Raw genomic sequence first — 26,070 nt, 5'->3', positions numbered from 1 at the left:
AAGATTTACTTCAGTTCAGTATGATTCATCTTGGCTTCAGGAAGGAAGAGGTGGGGACTTATTTCATAGGCTTCATGGAAACTGTGTTTTGTATAACTGATCGGAAACGTAGTCACATGGGACCTCAAAACGGAGTGTAGTAGGAGACTTGGTGAATGATCCTTCTTAGCATTTTAGGAGAGGCAATCAACATTTGCTCCTGCTATGTGATGATGACCGTATCATCTGATTCCAGATGGAGTTGGGTGAATTGATCAACGGGACCACAGTGAAGGAATTCATTTTGCTGGGATTTGGCATCGGGCAACAGGAACGGTTCCTGCTCCTCATCTTTTTTACTGTTCTCTATGTGATCACATTGGCTGAAAACTTCATCATCATTGCGCTGGTACTTCTAGATGCCCACCTGTCCCGGCTTCCCATGTACATCCTGCTGAGCAACTTCTCCTGGCTGGAGATCTGTTACGTGACCATCACTGTGCCTCGTATGATCTTTGACCTGGCATCTCCTCAGGGGATCATCTCTTTCAGGGACTGCTTCCTCCAGTTCTACCTATTATTTTCTCTTGGCACTAGTGAAGATCTCTTCCTCTCAGCCATGGCCTTGGATCGGTACTTGGCTATCTGCCACCCACTGCGCTACCCACAAATCATGTCCATAAATTTCTGCTGTGCTCTGGTGGCTGCTTGTTGGGTCCTTGGCTTCATGGCCTATGTTGTTCCAATGACTATGATCTTGAAGTTGTCGTTCTGTGGCCCCAACATCATTGACCATTTTTTGTGTGATGCTGGGCCCCTCTTGTCCCTGGCCTGCCCACCACTTGGAGCTACTCCCTTTGTCTGTCAGATGTTTGTCAATACTTTTGTTTTAAGCAATGTCTTATTTGTTGTGCTTTCCTACGGCACTGTGATTTTCACCCTGATGAAACCCTCTTACCAAGGTAGTCGTAAGAAGGCCTTCTCCACCATATCCTTCCATCTGATTGTAGTGACACTTTTCTATGGCTCTGTGGCAGGAATGTACATATGTCCAGAGGGTGAAAATCAGTCTGAGGTCTCAAAGGCTGTAACGCTCTTCTACACTTCCATTACACCTTTTCTCAACCCCATGATTTACTGCTTGAGGAATGATCAGGTGAAGGAGGCTCTGAGCAGGCTACGGAGAAGAAAGGTGTCATTATTGGGGAGAAATATGACAGTATAAAGGTGGGAGGGGGAGAGGAAAGAAGAAATCCTAAACAAACTAAACTCCCACTGTGAAATTAATGACATGGAACTAATGCATTGTCTTTACTATACAATCATACTAGCTTGATACCCATGCATTGCTACAGTATTTAACCACTTTAAATCCAGTTATAATACTTATGGGTATGTAACATTTTTTGGTTTGGTTTCTTCAACTGTCTGCAGTTTCCTTTAGCTGATTTTTACCTCAGAACAAAGAGTTCCACAACTGACCATTTGCATGTGCGGGCTGATTCGGGCTTACAACACTGTACACCTCATCCACCCCCTAGAGACAGTGGGAACACAGAGGTCATTGGTATATGTGGCCTGATTCTAAAAAAACCATTCAAAATGCTATACAGTTGCTATTGGGAGTCATTGAAACCCCCAAACAAACCCACAAACCAAAAAATGTTACATACTCATAAGTATTATAAGTGAATTTAAAGTAGTTAAATACTGTAGCGAAGCACGTGTATCAAGCTAGTTATATATATAGACTAGCTTGATACTTGTGGTTCGCCATGGTATTTAACTACTTTAAATACAGTAATAATACTTACGGGTATGGTCGTGCATCATCTCCCCATGAACATTTAAAAACTCAGTTGCCATACTGACTTTTATATAAAATCCCTATTCAGAAGTCTTGTAATATCTTTCTTCAACTGTCTGCAGTTTCCGTTACCTGATTTTTACCTCAGAACACAGAGTTCCACAGCTGACCAATCAGAGAGAGGGTGGTGCAAGCAGGCAGGAGCCTGCCAGCCACATACAAAACCAGGCCCCACAGGGAGATTGGCAACCCTAGTGAACTTTTAGGGGAAGACTGGGAGGTGCATTTTACCTCAGGACACATTCAATGACTCCCAATAGCAACTACAGACTGTTTAGAATGTGGGAGGTGAGGACTAAGCAGGCCGCATACACAAATAACTTCTGTGTTTCAACTGTCTCGGGGGGGGTGGAGGGCATACTATTTCCTTAAAATTTACCAATCAAATCTAAATTATTTTTTTTTAAGGAGAACCCCTCAAAAATCAGATTTCTAAAGTGGAAGCTGCAGTCTAAACACTGAATTTCTGAACTTCTCACACAATTTTGAGTATGTCCAAAATTCCCTTTCAAAGAGCAGGAATAATGATAATATTGTCTCTAGTAGATTAGAAACAGACTGACTCACGTTAGAGGATATAGTATGTGTTTGGCAAGAGGCACTGAATGAACCCATAATGGCTGGCCTCTGATTATCTGTGTAGAATTAACGGATGGTATTAATCAGTGTTAATAGCTACAATTTCATAAAGAATAAAATGGAGCCCAGATTATCTAAGAGTATCGACTTGTATATAATACTCAGAGTGAACCAAACATGTTGATGGGTTTACCTCTTGGCAGAAGATTAATGAGCGGATATAGGAAAGCTAACCAAAACCCCCAATTAAGTGGGTGGCCATGTTGGTCTGCAGTAGAACAGTAGGATTTTAGTCCAGTGGCACATTAGAGACTGACAAGATTTTCAGAGGGTAAGCTTTTGAGAGCCAGGGCTCCTTCATCAGACAGCCCTAGGCTTCTTAAGAAGATGTCTATACCCAAATCATGTCTAACAAGGGCCATCTGAAACAGTGGCCAGGGATTGTACCTGGATAGTTTCTAGGCTGCAGCTGTGATAGTTTCTAAGCCATTCCACTGTGTGACAGCTTCATAGACCGCCCCCCTCGTAGTTCTGGGGTCTATGGATAAGATCGGTGGGTTTTGCACATGGCACACTCCCAAGCAGTATCGTCTGTGCTGTTGGGATTCCAATTATTCTTTTCATTTTTCATGTTTGGGTGTGTAGAGAAAAATGCTTAACTATTTTTGAATTTAGCTTTTCAGAAGTAGAATGGTTTCTTAAAACTTTGGTCAAGAGGCCCTGTTTTCCTAAGACATTCTTTAGCCCATAAACTCCCCCTTTTCTGCTGCTAGCCACTTCTCTTGAGAACGGAGCTGCCTTTCGCTTCCTGAATGCTCTGACCTTGCAGGTTAGATAAGACATTCTGAGGGAGAGAGCCTCCATGGCCAGACAGTTTACCAATTAACATTCTTGCTTTATGAAACTAATTGCACCTGCAAGATAGGACGTGGGTGTCTCGGACTGCAGCCTTGCACCTAACTCCTTTTTCTACACAGTCACTTTTGACTATGATATCACTTTCTCGCTAGTTGATTGGAGAATGGGCCCTCCCCTCTCGGGTGGCAAGAATGGCATAAAAACCTATTATCCATAATGGAGACTTCAGACCTGTGTGGGTTATAGTAACTACTATTGTAACTTGCTCAGTATCTCAAAATCTGTCTCTGCCTGGGGATGGATGTTCCTGAACCCATCCATTTTGCTATGCTATGAAGCCTGACTGATTTGCCTCTGTGACCAGAGATTTTGCCTTTTGCCTTCTTGACCATTTTGAAAATCAACTTCTGCTTTGATATTGGTATGTACAGGGCTTTTTTTCTGGGAAAAGAGGTGGTGGAACTCAGTGGATTTCCCTCGGTGAAAATGGTTGCATGGTTGGTGGCCCCGCCCCCTGATCTCCAGACAGAGGGGAGTTTAGGTTGCCCTCCACGCTGCTCAGCGGCGCGGAGGGCAATCTAAACTCCCCTCTGTCTGGAGATCAGGGGGCGGGGCCACCAGCCATGTGACCATTTTCAAGAGGTTCCGGAACTCCGTTCCCCCGCGTTCCCCCTGAAAAAAAAGCCCTGGGTATGTATAAGTTAGAGCAAATAAAGCTATAGGTATTTTTGTTTTAATCCTCACAGTCTGTCTTGTACATTTTGATGTGACCTTGTACCTTAATAAATAATTATATTATATTCTGTGTTTGGGTGTGTGACTTTGGAGTCTCAAAACTCAAGGTACTTTGCTGAACCCATTTTTGCAGTTCTCGTGAACCACCTACCTTATAACTATCTTTGGCTATGAACTCTGTCTGCAACCCTATTCTTGCAAGGTAGACTTTGCTACATTTAGCTCCCTTATAGGCCAAGAGTGGTGTCCCTCTCCTCCTAAAGCTTTGGGAACCTTGAGGGACTGGTGGCAGAATTTGAGGGCATTTGAGGGACTTTCCTTCTCTTGCCACTTTGGTAATTTTGTTTAGCCCAGCTGATAGACCTTTGCTGGCTATTCCCCTTAGCTGGGTCGAGGCACCAGGGGCCTGTAGCTGTGACAGGGTGGTCTCTGGTTTTTGCTCTGTCTCTATAAAAAGGTTTGTTTGGAAGCTGCTGAAATCTGGAATTGGGCTGTGTAGGGCTATAAATTACTGTTTTATTTGACTCCTACAGTCATTTATGGTCCTGCAACCAAGTCCCATCATCAAGGGCTCCATTGACAAAGACTCTGTAGGTTCATCCTGGGAATACGGTACAATTACCATTCATAATTTTCTGCTCGACATGACTTGATGTTAAAACAGAACTGTCATAACATACTTTACAACCTTGAGTTCAGTTCACACATATTCCCATTTTTCCAATTCGTGCATGTAAAGATATCTCGAGCCAAAACAAGGAGTAGGAGAACTCCAAAGATATGTGCGCAGGAAGAAGCATGAAAGATCTTGGGAGCTGCTAGTTATCCCAGCTGAGGCACTTACTCCCCAAGGTGATTTGGAAATAGAACCACTTTTCTCAGAAAACTCCCCAAGCAAATTCCCACATGAAAGCATCAGGAAAAGTCCTTTTAAAAGGTTGTAGTCCTCATATACACAACCCATAATCAACCTGCTTGCAGTCAATTTTCAGTGCAGTCGCTTCTCCGTCCTCTACTGAAATAATATAATAAGTCATTATAAAAAGAATAATATGTGCCCTCTAAATGCGACCAGCTTCTCTAAATCATGGCTATTGCTGGTGCGCGAAGTGATCTTACACTACTGAGGTATGAAGACGTGGGCTCTTCCTAAAAGGAAAGGAAGTCTGGAATGTGACTCCCAGAAGGCTCGATTTCCTAAGGCGGCATCTAACAAGATTGGTATGAAATTTTTTGTTACTTTCTTCTTCCCATTAACAACATTAATTGATACAAGTGAACTAATACTGGGGTTTATTTTAGTTTGTGCCATATAAACAGTGGATGGGCAGAAGGGAAAACCAATCTCTAGCGGATCACTTATTCTTTGCGAGATGAGGAGATTTTTGCAAATAATTCTGGACTAATTTGAATCAGGAAATGGATCCAGGTAGATCCAGGAAAGCACTTCTCACACTTCCATGCAGGGCAGTGTATTTCACGCAACCAAATTATGCCAGGAACTGTTCAGAAAAGTTGAATATGTATTACTGCTTTATAAATTTAAAATATTAGTGGGCTGTTGGGGTAATAAAACAATTACTGAACTCAGCACAGCCCTTCTATAAGATTTTGATGAAGACTCTTATTTTTTTCTAAGGATCAGTTTTCCTCCAGTTCTGGTTTCCTTCCAGAAATTAGCACTGACCTATCCCTTGGCCATAGTTACAAACAGCTCGGTATCAATGGCATCCTCTGGGTGGAAGATCACCCACCTTGTTAAGAGATGATTCAATACAACACCTTCGTTTCCCCATGAACAATGTGATGGTTTTATGTTTCCCATGGAACTGAGTACACAGATTCATTGAGCTGTAAAGTTAGGAAACGGGGTGGCTCCTTCCTCCCAAATTCTAATGCAGCATCCAAACACCTCAAAGTGGAAGTCCTGAGTTCAACTCTCAGCTCATTTATCAGGCCTCTAAGCAGTGGCAGGCAAGCTTCCAAAGACCCTTCCTCACCTTCTGGCAGCTCAGGCTCTAAAGCTGGGAGGAAGATGGACACAGCAGTCTGCCAGCTACCCATTTTCTCTCCTGGCTTCAGGCACATGGATGGAGACGCCAGAGATGAGTAGGACTGGAAGTAAGGCTGGGTGAGCGGTCATGCTGTTGCCGTTTAGACTGAACAGTGGGAGAGAGATGGTAGAGAGAGGGAATGATCGAACATGAGGCAGAAGTCTGGTGTGCAGAGCTTGAACTCCACCCTTCCCATGGACATCCATGTACCCTTGGATCTATGGATCTATGGTGCATGCAGGACTGCATCTCCCAGCAAGTTCCAGACAATCTAACAGCAACCAGTTTTCCCATTTGAAGTGCAGACTTTTAAAAAAATCTTTTGTTTCCTATACCTTTTCACTTCTCCCAGAGCAGTTTCCTCTTCGCGTAACCGTTACAAAGTGTTTTTCTCCCCTCAAAAGGGCTTTTTTCCTTGCTGAACTGTAGGTGAAGAGTTGCTCCTCAAGGTTTAATTTTGTCTAAGCGGCTTCCTTAAAGCTAACCTGATGTGTTACTGTTTGAGGGGGAAAGAACAGTCGTGAGTTCTTGAGCTCATGTTTGGGTGTAGGTCTCCGTCTCTCTGGGCACATGCCTAAAACACCAGCTGAACACTTGAGGAAAAATTATTTATTTTATTTTATTTATGTCATTTATAGTCTGCCTTTCTCACTGAGACTCAAGGTGGATTACACAGTATGAGATCAGTACAGTCAATGGAGGAGCATAGGGAGGGATTCAGTCCCATAAGTATGGCAGACCAAGGCCGTGAAGTGAACTGAGCATGGTAACTGATAGGTAGCCAATGGAGTGACTGAAGGATGAGAGTGATGTTCATGCTCCTGCTCGCTCCAGATAACAGTTGAGCCACAGCATTTTGCACCAATTGGAGTCTCCTAATTTGTTTAGATGGGAGATGTATGTATACTTCTGTATGCTCACCAGAGCAGCTGACATTCAACCAGGATAATGCTTCCTATCTGGGGTGATCCCAGAAGGAGAGAAACTAGAGTTCTGTGTGAGTCCAAGAAGGCAAATATTGATACAATTATTTGTTGTTCAGTTTACCTATCTTTATTTATATCATGCTTTAAATGCTTTAGTTAGGGAACTATTGCACCCTATATTATACTTTAATTAAGGGGAGAAATGACTTTACTCGGTCAAAACGGAAATACATATCTGAGTTTTTAGGTGAGGTAGTTTACTTAGCTTTTATTTGATTTTTTTAAAATAATAAGTTTGTTCTGTCTTACTTGAATTGGCATCATGTCAGCATCCAGCAGCAAGCAAGAGGAAACTGATATGATTGGATTGGGGAGGGCAGATTCCTGAGACACTTAAAGTGTTTTTGTCATGTTTAAGTTCTATACTTTGTGGTACAGCAGCCTCAATGTGGGTGGTGTTTTACAGAATTAAAAGGCCCCTGCCCTGAGGATCTCACAATATACAATTTGACATAAAAGAGACATCAATGGGAGGAGGAGGTGGAGATAAACAGGAGAAGATTTGTGTTTATTTCAAGCAGGAAGAGGTGGGGAGTTGTTCCAAAGGCTTCCCCTTAAAAAGTGTTTTTTTATGTTAATATGGATCAGAAACGTGGTTGAATGGGATTTCCAAATACAGCGTGGTGGGAGACCTGGAGAAGGATCCTTCTTAACATTTTAGGGCAGGCAGACAATGCTTAATTCTGCTATTATCTGGTTCCAGATGGAGCTGGCCAATGGGAGCGCAGTTCAAGAATTCATTTTGCTGGGGTTTGGAGTCGGACAACAAGAACGGTTCCTGCTCCTCATTTTCTTTACCATTCTCTACATGCTCACATTGGCCGAGAACTGCATCATCATTGCATTGGTGGGACTAGACACCCACTTGGCCCGGCTTCCCATGTACATCCTGCTGAGCAACTTCTCCTGGCTGGAGATCTGTTACGTGAGCACCACGGTGCCCCGGATGCTGTTTGACCTGGCTTCCCCTCAAGGGATCATCTCGTTCAGGGACTGCTTCCTTCAGTTCTACCTCTTATTCTCTTTTGGCACCACTGAGGACTGCTTCCTCTCAGCCATGGCCTTGGATCGGTACATGGCCATCTGCCACCCGCTACGCTACTCACAAACCATGTCTATACATTTTTGCTATGTTCTGGTGGCTGCTTGTTGGGTCCTTGGTTTCATGGCCTTTGTTGTCCCAGTGGTTATGATGTCCAAGCTGTCCTTCTGTGGCTCCAACATCATTGATCATTTTTTGTGTGATGCTGGGCCCATCCTGTCCCTGGCCTGTCCGCCATTGGGCATTGCTCCCATTCTTTGTCAGATTTTAGTAAATATTTTCCTTTTAGGTAATATATTCTTTGTTGTACTATCTTATAGCGTTGTAATTCTTACCCTGATGAAACCCTCTTTCGAAGGCAGTCGAAGAAAAGCTTTCTCTACCATTTCTTTCCATCTAGTGGTGGTGACCCTTTTCTATGGCTCTGTTGCAGCAATGTATGTAATTCCAGATGGAGAAAATCAGTCAGAAGTTGCAAAGGCCGTAACACTCTTCTACACTTCCATTACACCCTTTTTGAACCCCATGATTTATTGCCTGAGGAATGATCAGGTAAAGGAGGCACTAGGCAGGTTGCAGAGAAGAAATGTGAGATTCCTGGGAAGAAAGACAAATGTATAAAAAAATTATGCCGTTACCTGTAATGAAACTAGTAAGAGTAACCTTCATTAGTATCTTAAAGTAATTTCTTCTTTAGTATTTTAAACTGCCCAGTCGTTATGCTGAAAAACTCAGGCAAGGCAAAAGTAAGGGAGGAATTTAATGGGTGCCCACCAACCATTTTTCATCACAAGGCTGTCTATTCCTCATTTTAGGAACCAGAGCACAAAACTTGAAATGGCATTTTTAAATGGCTCATGTTAGACTCTGAAATGGCAGTAGTATCTCTGCAGAACCCTGTCATACCTAGTTTGGCCCTCAGACATATGATTTTTTTTTTTGGTGCATGATCCATTAAATTCAATAAAAATAGATGCAAACTTCAGTGATGTTTGTTTATATTCTCTGGTTGTGGATAACTGCAATGCCTGTGTAGACAGATAAATAGAAAGATGTGTGGATATTTTTGTAGGGGATTAGTGACAAACTGCCCTCTTCACTCTCTCCAAGTCTAAATGCTCATGGATTCTGTCTCCTCTCTCTTTCTTTTTTGTTGTAGAAATTGATCTTATTGGGAGTTTTAAATTGTATTTGTGGTCCCAAAAATCTGGGGTCTTTTCACACTGCTTACCTTCAGTCGCAATGAGCCGGAACATCATTCAAACAACACAAAAGATCGCATTTTCTCATGCGAGATTTGCGCGATGTCACACAAATCTCGCATGAAAAAACGCGCTTCCATGTTTTTTTGCGCGATGTTCTGGCTCATTGCGGCTGAAGGTAAGCAGTGTGAAAAGGCCTCTGCTTTCAGGCTGTGAGCAAAGGTGGGACATAAACAAGGAACTAAATACGTAAATAAAATACAGGCAGCAAGTCCAGTTAAAAATGGCATGGCAGGAGCAGCAGATTTGGGGAGAAACAACTCCAAAGAGGCATGGGAGAAATGTATGGAAGAAAGGAGAGGAGGTTATTTTTCACAAGTGTCTCCCCCTCCCCAACATACACAACTGCAACTGTACTGTGGAAACTGAACTTCACAAAAACTCCATTCAGCACTCAGGGGCATAAAAATGGTCCTGGAGCAAGACAAGTCATTTGGCCAGTGCAATGCTGGCAACATCCCAGAGGCCAGTCAGCTCAGGTGACTATTAACTACTAATGGATCTCGAGGTCAGAAGCCCACCTGAATGTTCCCACTAAGTATCTGCTCTTGACAACACTGATTCTCATTAAGATTCCCGGTCTTAAACTGAACTGATAGATGCTCGGTTTATTGTTACCAGCTTACCACAAAGGGGCAGCGGTAGAGCATCATGTAGCTCTGTTGATGCAACATAGCATGTGAAGCCAATGGAATGGACCCAGTCAACTTTTCTGCTAGTGAAAAGGGGTGGAAAATCCAAATAGGCAATGCTAGCAAACATAGGATCTACATGAATAAAACCCGTCTGGAGCTGGGGTTTTAATAAAGAGGGGATCTGACAGAGACTAAGCAGAAAGATGGTTGGATCCAACCCAATCTGTGATTTGGGGAAGGTGGCGTAGCATTGCAGGGTCAGCTGCCAACCCACATGTGTAGTTTATGTGTGAACAGTCCTTGCCAATGTAGCAACCACATAGGCACAGGCTTGTCTGTATTGCTGACAAGCTTACATACTCAAAACCTGAGCTTTGGAACTGTACACATTAGGGTTCCCCAACCAAACCTGGCTACCAGCGGAAGGATGGGGGGTACACGGGGGGCAGCATCAGAAGTGTGATGATGTCACTTCTGGAAAACACCTGGAAGAAATGGCAATAGTTCTAGAAATCATCAGAATCTCCATGATAATCATGCTCACAACAGCAGTGAGTTTTTTTTTTTAAATCTTCACTGTCACTTGAAGTGGTGGTGGGCAACAGAAGCTCAGAATGGGGCTGCCTCAAATGGGGGCTTGGCAGCCCTAGTATACATGACTCGGGGTGCCGCAACAGTTATTGCAGCATTCTAGGTCATGTGCCGATTCCCCAAGCATTAATTGTTTGTGGGTACGTATAGTCTCTTCGGAATGTCTGCTGAATGCATCTAGGCAGACCAGCAAGTGCAATATCTCTCTCCGCAAGTGTTCATTAAGCATATCATGTGGTGTAAACAGAGATTCTTTCATCATCCATAAGAAGCCATCATATCCATTTATTTTACCCATTTGTATAGGGTGGGGAAGGGAAGGCAGCATGATATAACCCAGTCTTGTCAGATCTCAGATGCTAAGCAGGGTCATGGGAGACCACCAAGGAAGACTCTGCAGAGGAAGGCAATGGCAAACCACCTCTGCTTCTCACTTGCCTTGAAAGCCCCAGAGGGCGGTGCCATCAGTCAGTTGTGACTTGACAGCACTTAGGCAGGGGGAAATAGCTGGAAGGATAATAGTTAAGCAGCCCCCATTCCATTTCTCCATTGAATACTGGAGAAAACAAAGACCTAATAAGTTACTGGTTCTCTAGTGAGGAAGTAATTGGTCTCCAAAGAAATCTTGTTCTGATGGAAATCTATCCTGGGTAGACCAGGACCCAATGGGCCAGTTCATTTCTTGAAAGAAACTTCAGCAAACCATTTCAACCAGAATAAAAGCACTTCAGCCACACAGCCATCCTGCCAAAAGAAAGCCGTCAGCGTAATCTCTGCTCTTTCCACCAAAAAGACCATATGCAGTCCCAGAGTAATACAAGGAATGAGGCCACAATGTTAGGTTGACTGCACGTTCCTGGCTGGTTTTAGGAGAATGCTGTGAACAATTGAGGAACAAAACTTTGGAGTACTACACAAAAGGAGCTGACATGTGAATCCAAGGAGAAGAGGTTTGCCGAGGCATCCTATCCGAAAAAAGATTTGTGAGATTGTGAAACTTTTGGCATTCCCAGCAGACCAAAGATGTTTGCTGGGTTAGTCTAGCAATGCACTTCTTTCTTTATTAGGAAGAAGTGGGAACTCAGATTTCATGGACACAGATTGGCTACGTCAGATCATCTAAGCCTGCATTCTTGCTTTGACCCACCAGTTAGAGACTTTAGTGCACTGAATTGTGTACTGAATTAAAGGATACACCCTACCATCCGCCCTGAGCCCCCCTGTTTGGGGAGGGCGGACTCTAAATTTAAGACAATAAATAAATAAATATTATCACCACCATCCACACCAAGAATCAGATAAAGAAGTTTTGCTTCCCACAGTTTGCCTTGTTGCCAATAAGATCTGTCCTCCAGAAGAAGTTGTACAGTGGGGCCACAGTGCAGAAGTTCTTGCTACTGATCTTCAGTGCTGAACCACAGGGATTCCTGCTTCCTCCCCAAATTTTGACAAAGCCCTGAGTCTGAGGCCTCTGCTAGACGGAGCAGCACTTTGAAAGAAATGGAAAGGTAAAGAAATGGGGGATAAAATCAAGAAGACTGAAGTGGGGAAGGTACGGGGAGGGGGTTGAACGGATCCAAGAGAAAGGATTTGGGTTTCTTCAATGAAATCTGGATAGATTATTATAGACTGTTGACCCAAAGGGGGAGCAGATAACAAGAAAATTATTTCTGATAGCACGTCCCTGTCCTATACTGGATTCTGGGCAGTTTGTGTTAACAGCAGAATAGAATAGTTTCCTTGTTGAACAGAAGTTTTGATTAATACATATGAACGCATGAAGTTGCCTTATACTGAATCAGCCCGTTTGTCCATTAAATCAGTATCATCCACTCAGACAGGCAGCAGCTCTCCAGGATCTCAGGAAGAGATCTTTCACATCAGCTACTGTGATCCTATCCACTGGAGGTGCCGGGGATTGAACCTGGGGCCATCTGCATGCCAAGCAGAGGCTCTTCTACTGAGCCACAGCCCCTCCCCATCTTCAGATCGGGAAATTTCTGGAGATTTGGAAGGGGAGGGAGCTCAGAAGATACCTGATAGTATAAAGTCCGCTTTCCAAAGTTGTCACTTCCTCCAGGGGATCTGAGCTCTGAAGTCTGAAGATCAGTTGCAATTGCAGGAAATCCCCAGTCCCCACCTGGAGGTTGGCAACACTACTAAACAGTGGTTCTAATTGGCACTTATTGTAGGAGAGTGAAATCCCAGGGTTCAGCTATGCAGGATGACTTCTTGAATTTTCAAACACCCTTCTTTTCTTTAGCCTCAGCAATTGCATAATCAAGGAGGGAAACAGGATATTCATGAGCTTTTACTTGATGAATTTAAAGCATTTGGTGGGGGAGTTTTTTTCCAGTGTGAAAATGCTGGGGGGGGGGGAGAGGATAAAAGTATTTTAAAAAGAAAGCATTGGTTAAAACATAGGTTAGCTAGATAGGCTAACAAGTCAAACTAATGTTTTTTTTTTAATACTTCCATCTAAGCAGGTCTATTCACAATCCTTTTAAAGTCCACTCAATGGGGCTTACTCCCAGGAAAGCATAGGGTTGAAAGTAAAAGGTATCCCCATTTCTCCCCAAAGGACAAAATCAGGACAAAATAACAATTGTGTTTTCCCAGGAACAGATAATCGAAAATAAACTGGAACTTAGAGGCAATCTGAGTTTTAAAACCTTCTATCATTAACAGACTTGCTCAGATCCTGCAAACTGGAGGATGTGGCTACTTTTATTGAGTCAAGCCATCTCATTTTAGGTCTTCCCCTTTTCCTACTGCCTTCCACTTTTCCTAGCATTATTGACTTTTCCAGCAAATCTTGTCTTCTCATAATGTGACCAAAGTACAATAGCCTCAGTTTTGTCATTTTAGCTTCTAGCGAGAATTCAGGCTAGATTTGATCCAGTTCCGACTTACCTGTCTCTATAATATAATATGACCTGACTGGATCTCTGTGGGGTAAGGGAGCGAGAAAAGGCCCATGGGGATGACAGGAAAGATGGCTCCCTGGGAGAGCTATGCTACTTCTGTTGCATAATATTGCCATTTTCTGAGGAGCAATTCTCATGTGTGACCCAATCAGATCATAGACCACAGGAATTTTGTTTCTAAGCACCACTGTGAAACCATCCTCTGCCCCCGATCAAGGTTATCAAGCTCCAGATGGGGCCTGGATTTCTCCCAAAATGACAGTCTCCAGACTAGAGTATTTAGTCCCCTTGGAGAAAATGGCAGCTTCAGAAAGTGTGCTGTATGGCATCCCATTCCTGCTAAGCATCCTTTCCTCTTCAAATTCTACCACAAAATCTCTAGGAATTTTCCAACCTGGAGTTGCCTCAAATGCCTGAGGGAGAAAGATCTTGGTACACCCCACAAGGCTCTTTTGAGGCACAAGCAACTGCTTAGGAGAGCATGTCCATCAAGGAACATGCATCACAAAATGTGCTCAAGCCCTCCTGATTTTAAAGCTACTGTTTTGTCTTTCTCTACAGCAGTTAAAGCCAAGAGATATATGTGCTGTGCATCTATATCTCCCTCTCCATTTGAGACATACACTGAAGATATGGTTGGTGGCACCCAAATTAAATGTTGATGTCATGCCTATTTGATCCCATTCCTGGAGAAACTGATATAGTAGGTAACTTTTCCTCACTGAATTCCACCCCCCCCCCAATATTATTATGACATGTAAATTAGTTCACTCTGCCAGGCTACTGAGAATCCAGGCCGAGCTACATTGTGTAGGAGAAATAGAGTTTCCTTAGTCTCACAGATCCAAAGGAGTTAGCCAGGTTAGTCTGTAGTTGTAAAATAGTAGAGTCCAGTAGCACCTTAGAGACTAACCAACTTTATTGTGGCATAAGCTTTTGAGAACCACAGCTCTCTTCTACAGATGCATCTGATGAAAAGAGCTGTGGTTCTTGAAAGCTTATGCTACAATAAAATTGGTTAGTCTTGAAGGAGCCACTAGACTCTTTACTATTTAACCGCACACTTTTTTATCAATAACAACGAATGTTTTAAATATGGTACCGGCAGGAAGGAAAGGGGGCAGCTTGTGAGGATGAAGGGTAGAGACAGAAACAACCAGCAGTGAGATGTCGTGATTCTCACTCTGATGAAACCCTCTTTCGAAGGCAGTCGTAGGAAGGCCTTCTCCACTATTTCCTTCCACATAGTGGTGGTGACCCTTTTCTATGGCTCTGTGGCAGGCATGTACTTAGCTCCTGACGGAGAAAATCAGAGAGAGATTGCTAAGGCGATAACACTTTTCTACGCTTCTGCTACACCATTTCTGGACCCCATGATTTATTGTTTGAGGAATGATCAGGTAAAGGAGGCATTACGAAGGTTGTCCATAGGAATTTGAAGGAACATTTTAAAAATAAATCAAAAAGCTTTGTACGATCTTTAAAAAATCGTTGCAGTACATATATATAAAGTCTTTAAAATACAAAAGAACATGTCAGAAAAATAGAATTCATTACACCAAGGAGAACCTTTGCATCTTCCTTGTTAACGTTTAAAACCACCTCCATCCTTCTCAGAATCCTACTATATAATTCCCTTAGTGTCTTCTCGACGACGCACGTTTAAGCTGGTGCGCGTGCATAAAAGGGCGCACCAGCATAAAAGGGCGCTGGGGAAGGCTGCCAATGGAGGGTGCGGGCTAGGTAGCCCAGCTGGAGGAAGAGGGCGGCGCAGGAAGAACGACACGCTGAAGTCCCGGTGGAGCCCGGGTGACGGCGAAATGCCTGTCCCCCTCAGAGCCCCGCCAAGCCACGCCGTGGCGCACTTGGCAGGGCCCAGGCAGGAGAAATACCCATCCCCCTTGGAGCCCTGCCACGCAGTGCCGCGCTGCTCTCGGCGGGGCCTGGGCAGGCAAAATGTCCATCACCTTCGGATCCCTGCCCAAACGCTACTGCCTCCTTACCTGCCATTCCTCCCCACACCCCCACCTGCCTCTGAGCCCTCCCCAAACCCCCATTGCCACCCTACCTGCCATTCCTCCCCACAACCCCACCTGCTTCTGAGCCCTCCCCAACCCCCCACTGCCACCCTACCTGCCATTCCTCCCCACACCCCCACCTGCCTCTGAGTCCTCCCCAAACCCCACTGCCTCCTTATCTGCCATTCCTTCCCACACCCCCACCTGCCTCTGAGCCCTCCCCAAACCCCCACTGCCACCCTACCTGCCATTCCTCCCCACACCCCACCTGCCTCTGAGCCCTCCCCAAACCCCCACTGCCACCCTACCTGCCATTCCTCCCCACACCCCACCTGCCTCTGAGCCCTCCCCAAACCCCCACTGCCACCCTACCTGCCATTCCTTCCCACACCCCCACTTGCTTCTGAGCCCTCCCCAAACTCCCAATGCCTCCCTACCTGCCATTTCTCCCCACACCCCACCTGCTTCTGAGCCCTCCCCAAACCCCCAATTCCTCCCTACCTGCCATTCCTCCCCACACCCCCACCTGCCTCTGAGCCCTCCCCAACCCCCACTGCCTCCTTACCTGCCATTCCTCCCCACACCCCCACCTGCCTCTGAGCCCTCCCCAACCCCCACTGCCTCCTTACCTGCCATTCCTTCCAACACCCCCACCTGCCTCTGAGCCCTCCCCAACCCCCACTGCCTCCTTACCTGCCATTCCTCCCCAAACCCCCACCTGCCTCTGAGCCCTCCCCAACCCCCACTGCCTCCTTACCTGCCATTCCTCCCCACACCCCCACCTGCCTCTGAGCCCTCCCCAACCCCCACTGCCTCCTTACCTGCCATTCCTCCCCACACCCCCACCTGCCTCTGAGCCCTCCCAACCCCCACTGCCTCCTTACCTACCATTCCTCCCCACACCCCCACCTGCCTCTGAGCCCTCCCCAAACCCCCATTGCCACCCTACCTGCCATTCCTCCCCAAACCCCCACCTGCTTCTGAGCCCTCCCCAACCCCCACTGCCTCCTTACCTGCCATTCCTCCCCACACCCCCCACCTGCCTCTGAGCCCTCCCCAACCCCCACTGCCTCCTTACCTGCCATTCCTCCCCACACCCCCACCTGCCTCTGAGCCCTCCCCAACCCCCACTGCCTCCTTACCTGCCATTCCTCCCCAAACCCCCACCTGCCTAGAAGCCCTCCCCAAACCCCACTGCCTCCTTATCTGCCATTCCTCCCCACACCCCCACCTGCCTCTGAGCCCTCCGCAAACCCCCATTGCCACCCTACCTGCCATTCCTCCCAACACCCCACCTGCCTCTGAGCCCTCCCCAAACCCCCACTGCCACCCTACCTGCCATTCCTCCCCACACCCCACCTGCCTCTGAGCCCTCCCCAAACCCCCAATGCCTCCCTACCTGCCATTCCTCCCCACACCCCCACCTGCCTCTGAGCCCTCCCCAACCCCCACTGCCTCCTTACCTGCCATTCCTCCCCACACCCCCACCTGCCTCTGAGCCCTCCCCAACCCCCCATTGCCACCCTAACTGCCATTCCTCCCCAAACCCCCACCTGCTTCTGAGCCCTCCCCAACCCCCACTGCCTCCTTACCTGCCATTCCTCCCCAAACCCCCACCTGCCTAGAAGCCCTCCCCAAACCCCACTGCCTCCTTATCTGCCATTCCTCCCCACACCCCCACCTGCCTCTGAGCCCTCCGCAAACCCCCATTGCCACCCTACCTGCCATTCCTCCCAACACCCCACCTGCCTCTGAGCCCTCCCCAAACCCCCACTGCCACCCTACCTGCCATTCCTCCCCACACCCCACCTGCCTCTGAGCCCTCCCCAAACCCCCAATGCCTCCCTACCTGCCATTCCTCCCCACACCCCCACCTGCCTCTGAGCCCTCCCCAACCCCCACTGCCTCCTTACCTGCCATTCCTCCCCACACCCCCACCTGCCTCTGAGCCCTCCCCAACCCCCCCTTGCCACCCTACCTGCCATTCCTCCCAACACCCCCACCTGCCTCTGAGCCCTCCCCAACCCCCACTGCCTCCTTACCTGCCATTCCTTCCAACACCCCCACCTGCCTCTGAGCCCTCCCCAACCCCCACTGCCTCCTTACCTGCCATTCCTCCCCACACCCCCACCTGCTTCTGAGCCCTCCCCAACCCCCACTGCCTCCTTACCTGCCATTCCTCCCCACACCCCCACCTGCCTCTGAGCCCTCCCCAAACCCCCCTTGCCACCCTACCTGCCATTCCTCCCAACACCCACCTACGTCTGAACCCTCCCCAACCCCCACTGCCTCCTTACCTGCCATTCCTCCCCACACCCCCTCCTGCCTCTGAGCCCTCCCCAACCCCCACTGCCTCCTTACCTGCCATTCCTCCCCACACCCCCACCTGCCTCTGAGCCCTCCCCAACCCCCACTGCCTCCTTACCTGCCATTCCTCCCCAAACCCCCACCTGCCTCTGAGCCCTCCCCAAACCCCCACTGCCTCCCTACCTGCCATTCCTCCCCAAACCCCCACCTGCCTCTGAGCCCTCCCCAACCCCTTCTGCCTCCTTACCTGCCATTCCTCCCCACACCCCACCTGCCTCTGAGCCCTCCCCAACCCCCCATTGCCACCCTACCTGCCATTCCTTCCCACACCCCTCCTGCCTCTCAGACCTCCCCAGACCCCCTTGCCCCTCTACCTGCCAATCCTCCCCAGACCCCTTCTGCCTCTCCACCCTTCCCAAACCCCCATTGCCTCCCTACCTGCCATCCCTCCCCAGTCCCCTCCTTCTTTTCAACTCTCCCCAGACCCCCCTTTCCCCCCACCTGCCAGTCCTTCCTAACCACCCCCTTCCACCAGCCCTCCCCAGCCCCAATTTTCTAGAGCCCGTTGTATTTATTTGCACAACGGGCTCTGTTTCCAGTAATAAATAGTTCTGAAGCATTCAGGGAGGAGAAAGAACTGCTCCCAGCCTTCCCTAAATGGCCTGCCTTCTTAGCATATGATGAGTCAAGAGAATGCTAGACAATGGTTGTTGTGGGTTTTCCAGGCTGTATTGCCGTGGTCTTGGCATTGTAGTTCCTGACGTTTCGCCAGCAGCTGTGGCTGGCATCTTCAGAGGTGTAGCACCAAAAGACAGAGATCTCTCAGTGTCACAGTGTGGAAAAGTTGTTGGCAGGTCATTTGTATCTACTCAGGAGGGGTGGGGTTGAGCTGAGTCATCCTGTAAGAGTTTCCCAGGGTGTGGAATGCTAATGGCGGGAGGCTTCACTGTATCCTGAGGAGGTTCTTTTGCATATGGATTGGTGCTTGATGTGCTAATCTTCTCTGCAGGGCTATTGTCGAGTATAGAGTGTTTTGTTAGCCTGGTGTTTTTCAGAACTGGAAACCATGCTCTGTTCATTCTTAAGGTTTCTTCTTTCCTGTTGAAGTTTTGCTTATGCTTGTGAATTTCAATGGCTTCCCTGTGCAGTCTGACAAAGTAGTTGGAAGTGTTGTCCAGTATTTTGGTGTCCTGGAATAAGATACTGTGCCCTGTTTGAGTTAGGCTATGTTCAGCCACTGCTGATTTTTCAGGTTGTCCAAGTCTGCAGTGTCTGTCATGTTCTTTTATTCTTGTCTGGATGCTACGCTTTGTGGTCCCGATGTAAACTTGTCCACAGCTGCAGGGTATATGGTATACTCCTGCAGAGGTGAGGGGATCTCTACTGTCTTTTGCTGATCGTAGCATCTGTTGTATTTTTCGGGTGGGTCTGAATACTGCTTGAAGGTTATGCTTTTTCATAAGCTTTCCCATCTGATCAGTAATTCCTTTGATATATGGCAAAAACACTTTTCCTGTAGGAGACTGTTTTTCCTTGCTTGTTTGATTCATCCTGGGTTTGATTGCTCTTCGGATTTCATTTCTGGAGTAGCCATTTGCCTGAAGTGCGTGGTTTAGATGATTAATTTCATCATTGAGAAAGTGCGGCTCACATATCCGTCTTGCACGATCCACTAATATTTTCATTATGCCTCTTTTCCGTCGGGGGTGGTGATTGGAGTTTTTGTGTAAGTACCGATCAGTGTGAGTTGGTTTCCTGTAGACCTTGTGACCTAACTGAAAGTTTGCTTTGCGGATGACCAAGGTATCCAGAAATGGGAGTTTTCCCTCGATTTCTTTCTCCATTGTGAATTGTATGTTCAGGTGGATGTTGTTGAGATGATTCAAAAACCCCATCAATTCTTCCTCCCCATGGCTCCAAATGATAAATGTATCATCCACAAAGCGCAACCATACACTGGGTTTGTGGAGTGCTGATTATAGAGCTGTTTTTTCAAAATGTTCCATGTAGAAGTTTGCTATAACTGGGCTGAGAGGGCTCCCCATGGCCACCCCATCCATCTGTTCATAGAATTCGTTATCCCATTGGAAGTAACTGGTTGTCAGACCATGATGGAATAACCTTCAAGCAGTATTCAGACCCACCCGAAAATACAACAGATGCTATGATCAACAAAAGACAGTAGAGACCCCCTCACCTCACCTCCACACTGTGACACTGAGAGATCTCTGTCTTTTGGTGCTACACCTCTGAAGATGCCAGCCACAGCTGCTGGCGAAACGTCAGGAACTACAATGCCAAGACCACGGCAATACAGCCCAGAAAACCCACAACAACCATTGTTCTCCGGCCGTGAAAGCCTTCGACAATACAATGCTAGACAATGTTTGCTTATGGTATATGTTTTTTCTGTTATTATATTCCAGATGGAACTGGCCAATGAGACCAGAGTTCAGGAATTCGTTTTGCTGGGGTTTGGAGTCGGGCAACAGGGACGGCTTCTGCTCCTCATCTTCTTTGGCATTCTCTATGTGATCACGTTGGCTGAGAACTTCACCATCATTGCACTGGTAGTTCTAGACTCCCACTTGTCCCGGCTTCCCATGTACATCCTGCTGGGCAACTTCGCCTGGCTGGAGATCTGTTTTGTGAGCAATACTGCCCCCCGGATGCTCTTTGACTTGGCATCCCCTTATGGGATCATTTCCTTCCGTGACTGCTTCCTGCAGTTCTACTTCTTCTTCTCCTTCGGTGTCACTGAAAATTTCTTTCTCTCAGCCATGGCCTTGGACCGATACTTGGCCATCTGTCATCCCCTCTACTACCCACAAATTATGACTCCAGAGACCTGCCACAATCTGGTGGTTGCTTGCTGGATCTGTGGGTTCTTGGGATATCTTGTTCCAGTGCTTGTGGTCTCGAAGCTGACCTTCTGTGGTGCCAATGTCATTGACCATTTTATGTGTGACACTGGGCCACTTCTTTCCCTGGCCTGCCCTCCACTCGGAATTGCCCCCCTTGTTTGCCAGATTTTTGGGAGTTTTCTAATTATAGTCAATGTGTTGTTCGCTCTATTATCCTATGGCAGTGTGATTTTCACCCTGATGAGGCCCTCTTTTGAAGGCAGTCGTAGGAAGGCCTTCTCAACCATTTCATTCCACCTGGTAGTGGTGACACTTTTCTATGGCCCTGTGGGAGGGATGTACTTACTTCCAGATGGAAAACATCAGTCAAATGTTACAAAGATTGTAACACTCTTTTACACTTCTCTCACACCCTTCCTGAACCCTATGATTTACTGTCTGAGGAATGATCAGGTAAAGGAAGCAGTGGGCAGGTTGCAGAGGAGAAAGGCGAGATGCTGGAGAAGAAAGGTGTTGATGTAAAAAGGGGCAAGGAGTTAAGCAAGCAAAGGGAAAATAACTTTGCTGTGGAAAAGATAACATTTTTATCTTTTGAATGTTGATGGAGTCTGGCTTTTGCTCTTTCTTATCACAATGTTCCGATATGAAGCTGAAAGGTGAGTTGGGGAAGAATTTTTCAACATAAGTTGAAAATCAGAAGATAAGACAGAATTCCTAGGGTGAATGGTCCAACCAGATGCACTTTTGGTTTAACATTTGGTAAAGGATGGTTGTGCATGCAAATGGAACCATATGCTCCACATATAGAATTGCCCATTCCATTTGAAACTGATAGTTTTTGCTCATATGGGATATGATAAACAGATTGCTCATGACTCTTGTGATTTTCTTTCTGCATATTAATAAAATCCCTTTATTGTGTTTTTGCTCCTGTTGTCAATCCTTTCAGTATGCTTTTAACATTTATTATTATTGTTTTGCTGGGTATTAAAAAAAAATTATGTATACCTAGCTTTTCTCCTCCAAAGGGTTTGGAAGCATCTTGCAACAATACAGCTATATGACATAAATAAACCAATCCAACAAACAAAGCAAGAATGAATATCTTCAGCCAGCCATGGATGCAATGTACCACCAAAGAGCCATGGTCAAAGAATCAATGACCGTGAGCCTTTGTCTCTTACTCTTCAGCTGCAAGAAAGCCTTATGCTTCTTTATACCTGGAACAGGAAGGGAAAGCAAAAGCTCAGCAAGTATGTTCCTCTCCACCTTCCTCTCTCTGCAGATATATATATAATTTGCTTATAATCAGGGCTTTTTTTCTGGGAAAAAGAAGTGGTGGAACTCAGTGGGTTGCCAGCACAGTGGGCAGCTCCTGGAGGGAGGTGGTGCCCCTGGTACCAGATGCATACACACAAAGTGCATGCATGCTCCCAGGCCCACACAATGATGTCACTTTGAGTCCGCTGGAACAAGGGGGGAGTTTTTTAAAGTTTAAATCACCCTCAGTGAAAATGGTCACACGGCTGGTGGCACCGCCCCTGATCTCCAGACAGAGGGAAGTTTAGATCGCCCTCCATGCCATGGAGCGGAGAGCAATCTAAACTCCCCTCTGTCTGGAGATCAGGGGGCAGGGCCACCAGCCATGTGACCATTTTCAAGAGGTGCCGGAACTCCATTCCATCACGTTCCTGCTGAAAAAATGCCCTGCTAATAATACAATTTATCATATTATTTTAGGATAAATTGGAAAGCCAAAAAAGAAAATATGTATTTATTTATGTTATTTAGTGTTTCAGCATGGAAAGTTGTGACTTTGGTGATGTTCATTTTTTGAACTGTTTAGTTATTTTCCCTTCATCCCTTAAGGCCAAAAGCCTGAGCCGTAGTTTCAGTTTCACTTCCTTTTCTCGTTGTTGGCTGTTTGTTTCTACTCAGCGGAGGCCAGGAAGGCTCTGCTTTTGTTCTAATAAAAATTTCAATATTCCTGGCATGGTGCACTTATGGAATTATTACATTTAGAGTCCGTCTTTCTTACTGGGACTCGAGGCAAATTTTGGGTTTGACATAGGCTGATTCTGCACACATTGGATAATGCACTTTCAATGTACTTTATCAATCGTTTGAGGTGGATTTTTTGTTCCGCACACAAAAAAATCCATTCCAGATGATCTATAAAGAGGGTTGGAAGTGCATTATCCAACATGTCATATAGTCAATTTCAAACACAGTTCAATACATGTGTAATAGTGTATATCTTACATACCAAAAGCCAAATGGTCTTGACCTGCCGATGCTTAAATCCAGAGACTGGAACCATGAATGGACAAGACAGATCTTCCTACATGCCTCAAAAAAGCCCCAGGTTTGTATAAAAATCTGAAATGAGGTATCAGTGGGTTATCTGTGTGTAAAGTTTCATCAAGTCACGACTGACTTGCGGTGACTCCAGGAAGGGGTCTCAAGGCAAATGAGAAGTAGAAGTAAAAAATCCAAAATTATAAAGGGAGCCTCTACAGCTTTAAAAAGCGTAGGCACTTGTCTGTATTGCTGACAACCTTACATACACAAAAACTGTGCTTAGGGACTGTACACTTTAGGGTGTTAAACATCGTACACTCCCAAGCAGTTTCGTCTGTGCTGTTGGGATTCCAATATTTTTTTTCTGTTTTTGGCTCTGTCTCTATCAAAAAGTTTGTTTGGAAGCTGCTGCAGTCTGGAATTGGGCTGTGTGGGGCTATAAATTGCTACTTTATTTGACTCCTACAGTCATTCATGGTCCTGCAACCAAGTCCCATCATCAAAGGCTCCATTGACAAAGACTCTGTAGGTTCATCCTGGGAATACAGTGCAATTACCATTCATAATTTTCTGCTCGACATGACTTGATGTTAAAACAGAACATCATAACATATTTTACAACCTCGAGTTCAGTTCACACATATTCCCATTTTTCCAATTTGTGCATGTAAAGATATCTCGAGCCAAAACAAGGAGTAGGAGAACTCCAAAGATATGTGTGCAGGAAGAAGCATGAAAGATCTTGGGAGCTGCTAGTTATCCCAGCTGAGGCACTTACTCCCCAAGGTGATTTGGAAATAGAGCCACTTTTCTCAGAAAACTCCCCAAGCAAATTTCCCAGATGAAAGCATCAGGAAAGGTCCTTTTAAAAGGTTGTAGTCCTCATATACACAACCCACAATCAACCTGCCTGTAGTCAATTTTCAGTGCAGTCGCTTCTCCGTCCTCTACTGAAATAATATAATAAGTCATTATAGAAGGAATAATATGTGCCCTCTAAATGTGACCATCTTCTCTAAATCATGGCTATTGCTGGTGGGAGAAGTGATCTTACACTACTGAGGTATGAAGACGTGGGCTCTTCCTAAAAGGAAAGGAAGTCTGGAATGTGACTCCCAGAAGGCTCGATTTCCTAAGGTGGCATCTAACAAGATTGGTATGAATTTTTCATGACTTTCTTCTTCCCATTAACAACATTATTTGATACAAGTAAACTAATATTGGGGTTTATTTTAGTTTGTACCGTATAAACAGTGGATGTGCAGAAGGGAAAACCAATCTCTAGCAGATCACTTATTCTTTGCTGGATGAGGAGATTTTTGCAAATAATTCTAGACTAATTTGCACCAGGAAATGGATCCAGGTAGATCCAGGAAAGCACTTCTCACACTTCCATTCAGGGCAGTGTATTTCACACAACCAAATTATGCCAGGAACTGTTCAGAAAAATTGAATATGTATTACTGCTTTATAAATTTAAAACGTTAGTGGGCTGTTGAGGTAATAAAAAAATTACTGAACTCAGTCCAGCCCTTCTATAAGCTTGTGATGAAGACTCTTATTTTTTGTAAGGATCAGTTTTCCTCCAGTTCTGGCTTCCTTCCACAAATTAGCACTGACCTAGTTTTTAATTTCTTTCAAGTCCGCTCCTTCCTTTGGTATTAGTGAAATCATGGCTTCTTTCCAAGTCTCTGGTAAGGATTCTGTATCCCATATTTTTTCCATCAAGCACTTGAATGGGGCTATTAGGGTCTCTTCAAAACATTGGTAGAATTCAGCTGGAATGCCATCTGGTCCTGGAGATTTCCCCTTATTTTGTCTTTTAATTGCCTGTGCTGTTTTGCTCATTTAAAATTTTTCTCTGTTCTTCCTTAAATTTCTTCAGTCCCATGTTCTTTAAATATGCTTCTTGTTGCTCTGGATGGACAGTCATTTTCCCGTAAAGCTTCTTATAAAAGAATTCTACCACCTTCTTTATTTCCTCCTGGAGTATTTTCTCTTCTCCTTTTCCATCCCTTAATGATATCATTTGTCTTTTACAGTTTTCTCTTCTTAATTTGTAAGCTAGCCTCCTTGTGGGTTCATTTGCATTTTCAAAGTAATCTAATTTTGCAAATTTAATTTTTTTCTCCATCTCCTCCGTCAATATCAAGTTAAGTTTATGTTGCAGTATCTTTATCTTCAGTTTTACTGTATCTTTTCCAGAGGTGTCTTTTAGGTTATCTTCCTCTTCTTTTAAATTCCTTTCCAATTTCTGGTAGTCTTTGTTTCTCTTTCTTTTTCTGTGCTGCGTATCTGATTGCCGAGTCCTCTAAAAAAAGCTTGACTTACATCCCACACTATATCCACAGTTGTTTCATTTTTTAGATTTTGTTTAAAACACTATTCCATTTCTTTGGAAACCGTTTCTTTAAATTTTCTGTCCTTTAATAGGCCTATATTCAGCCTCCACCTAAATTGTCTTCTTTTTTCTTTTATCCTTATTGTCAGAGGGTTGTGATCTCCAATCACTTGCAGTAAAGTATCTATTTCTTCCATGTCCGCCACTGCTGATGTGGAGGCCCAGCACATATCTATTCGTGACCAAGATTTGTGTCTATCAGATTAGAAGGTATAATCGGTTGAATTCGGGTTTCGTATTCTCCATAAATCCACAAGGGCCATTTCCTCTGCAAATTCAAAAAATTCCTTGAGGAAGGTTTCCCCGCCCCCCTTTTTCCTGTTCTTCACCTGTTTCCTATGCAAACTTTTGTCTACCACCACATTAAAGTCTCCCATTATATATATGTCATTGTAATTCAAGTGGGATATACGCTCTGAGAGTTTTGGGTAGAATTTTTCTTTTTGTTCATTTGGGGCATAAATGTTCACAACTAAAGTTTTTCTTTGGCCTTTCTGGAATTCAGTCATTAAGATTCTTCCTTGGTAACAAGCATAAATTAGTTTTGGATTCAATCTTTCCTGTATATATGTTACTAATCCTCTTTTCTTTACTTGTTCTGCCGCGATAAATGGGGATCCCAAATTCTTGCAGTTCAGCAACCTTCTTTCTTTATCCTTAATAT

General features: G+C 45.3%; 3 protein-coding genes across 3 annotated transcripts; all 3 read left to right on the top strand.

Moving 5' to 3' along the window:
- Positions 1-235: 235 nt before the first annotated feature.
- On the top strand, positions 236-1,204 carry LOC129339607 (olfactory receptor 11H6-like). Its single transcript, XM_054994189.1, has one exon. The coding sequence runs from the start codon at positions 236-238 to the stop codon at positions 1,202-1,204; it is 969 nt and encodes a 322-aa protein (XP_054850164.1).
- Positions 1,205-7,761: 6,557 nt separating this feature from the next.
- Positions 7,762-8,721, top strand: LOC129339606 (olfactory receptor 11G2-like). Its single transcript, XM_054994188.1, has one exon. It carries the CDS (start codon positions 7,762-7,764, stop codon positions 8,719-8,721), a length of 960 nt encoding a protein of 319 aa, XP_054850163.1.
- Positions 8,722-20,266: 11,545 nt separating this feature from the next.
- Positions 20,267-21,226, top strand: LOC129339605 (olfactory receptor 11G2-like). The gene has a single exon (XM_054994186.1). It carries the CDS (start codon positions 20,267-20,269, stop codon positions 21,224-21,226), a length of 960 nt encoding a protein of 319 aa, XP_054850161.1.
- Positions 21,227-26,070: the final 4,844 nt, after the last annotated feature.

This window comes from Eublepharis macularius, chromosome 12 (genome assembly GCF_028583425.1).
Source record: "Eublepharis macularius isolate TG4126 chromosome 12, MPM_Emac_v1.0, whole genome shotgun sequence".
NCBI classification, from domain to species: Eukaryota; Metazoa; Chordata; class Lepidosauria; order Squamata; family Eublepharidae; genus Eublepharis; species Eublepharis macularius.
Note: the sequence above shows the minus strand (reverse complement) of the source record. Positions and strands in the feature narration are given on the sequence as shown.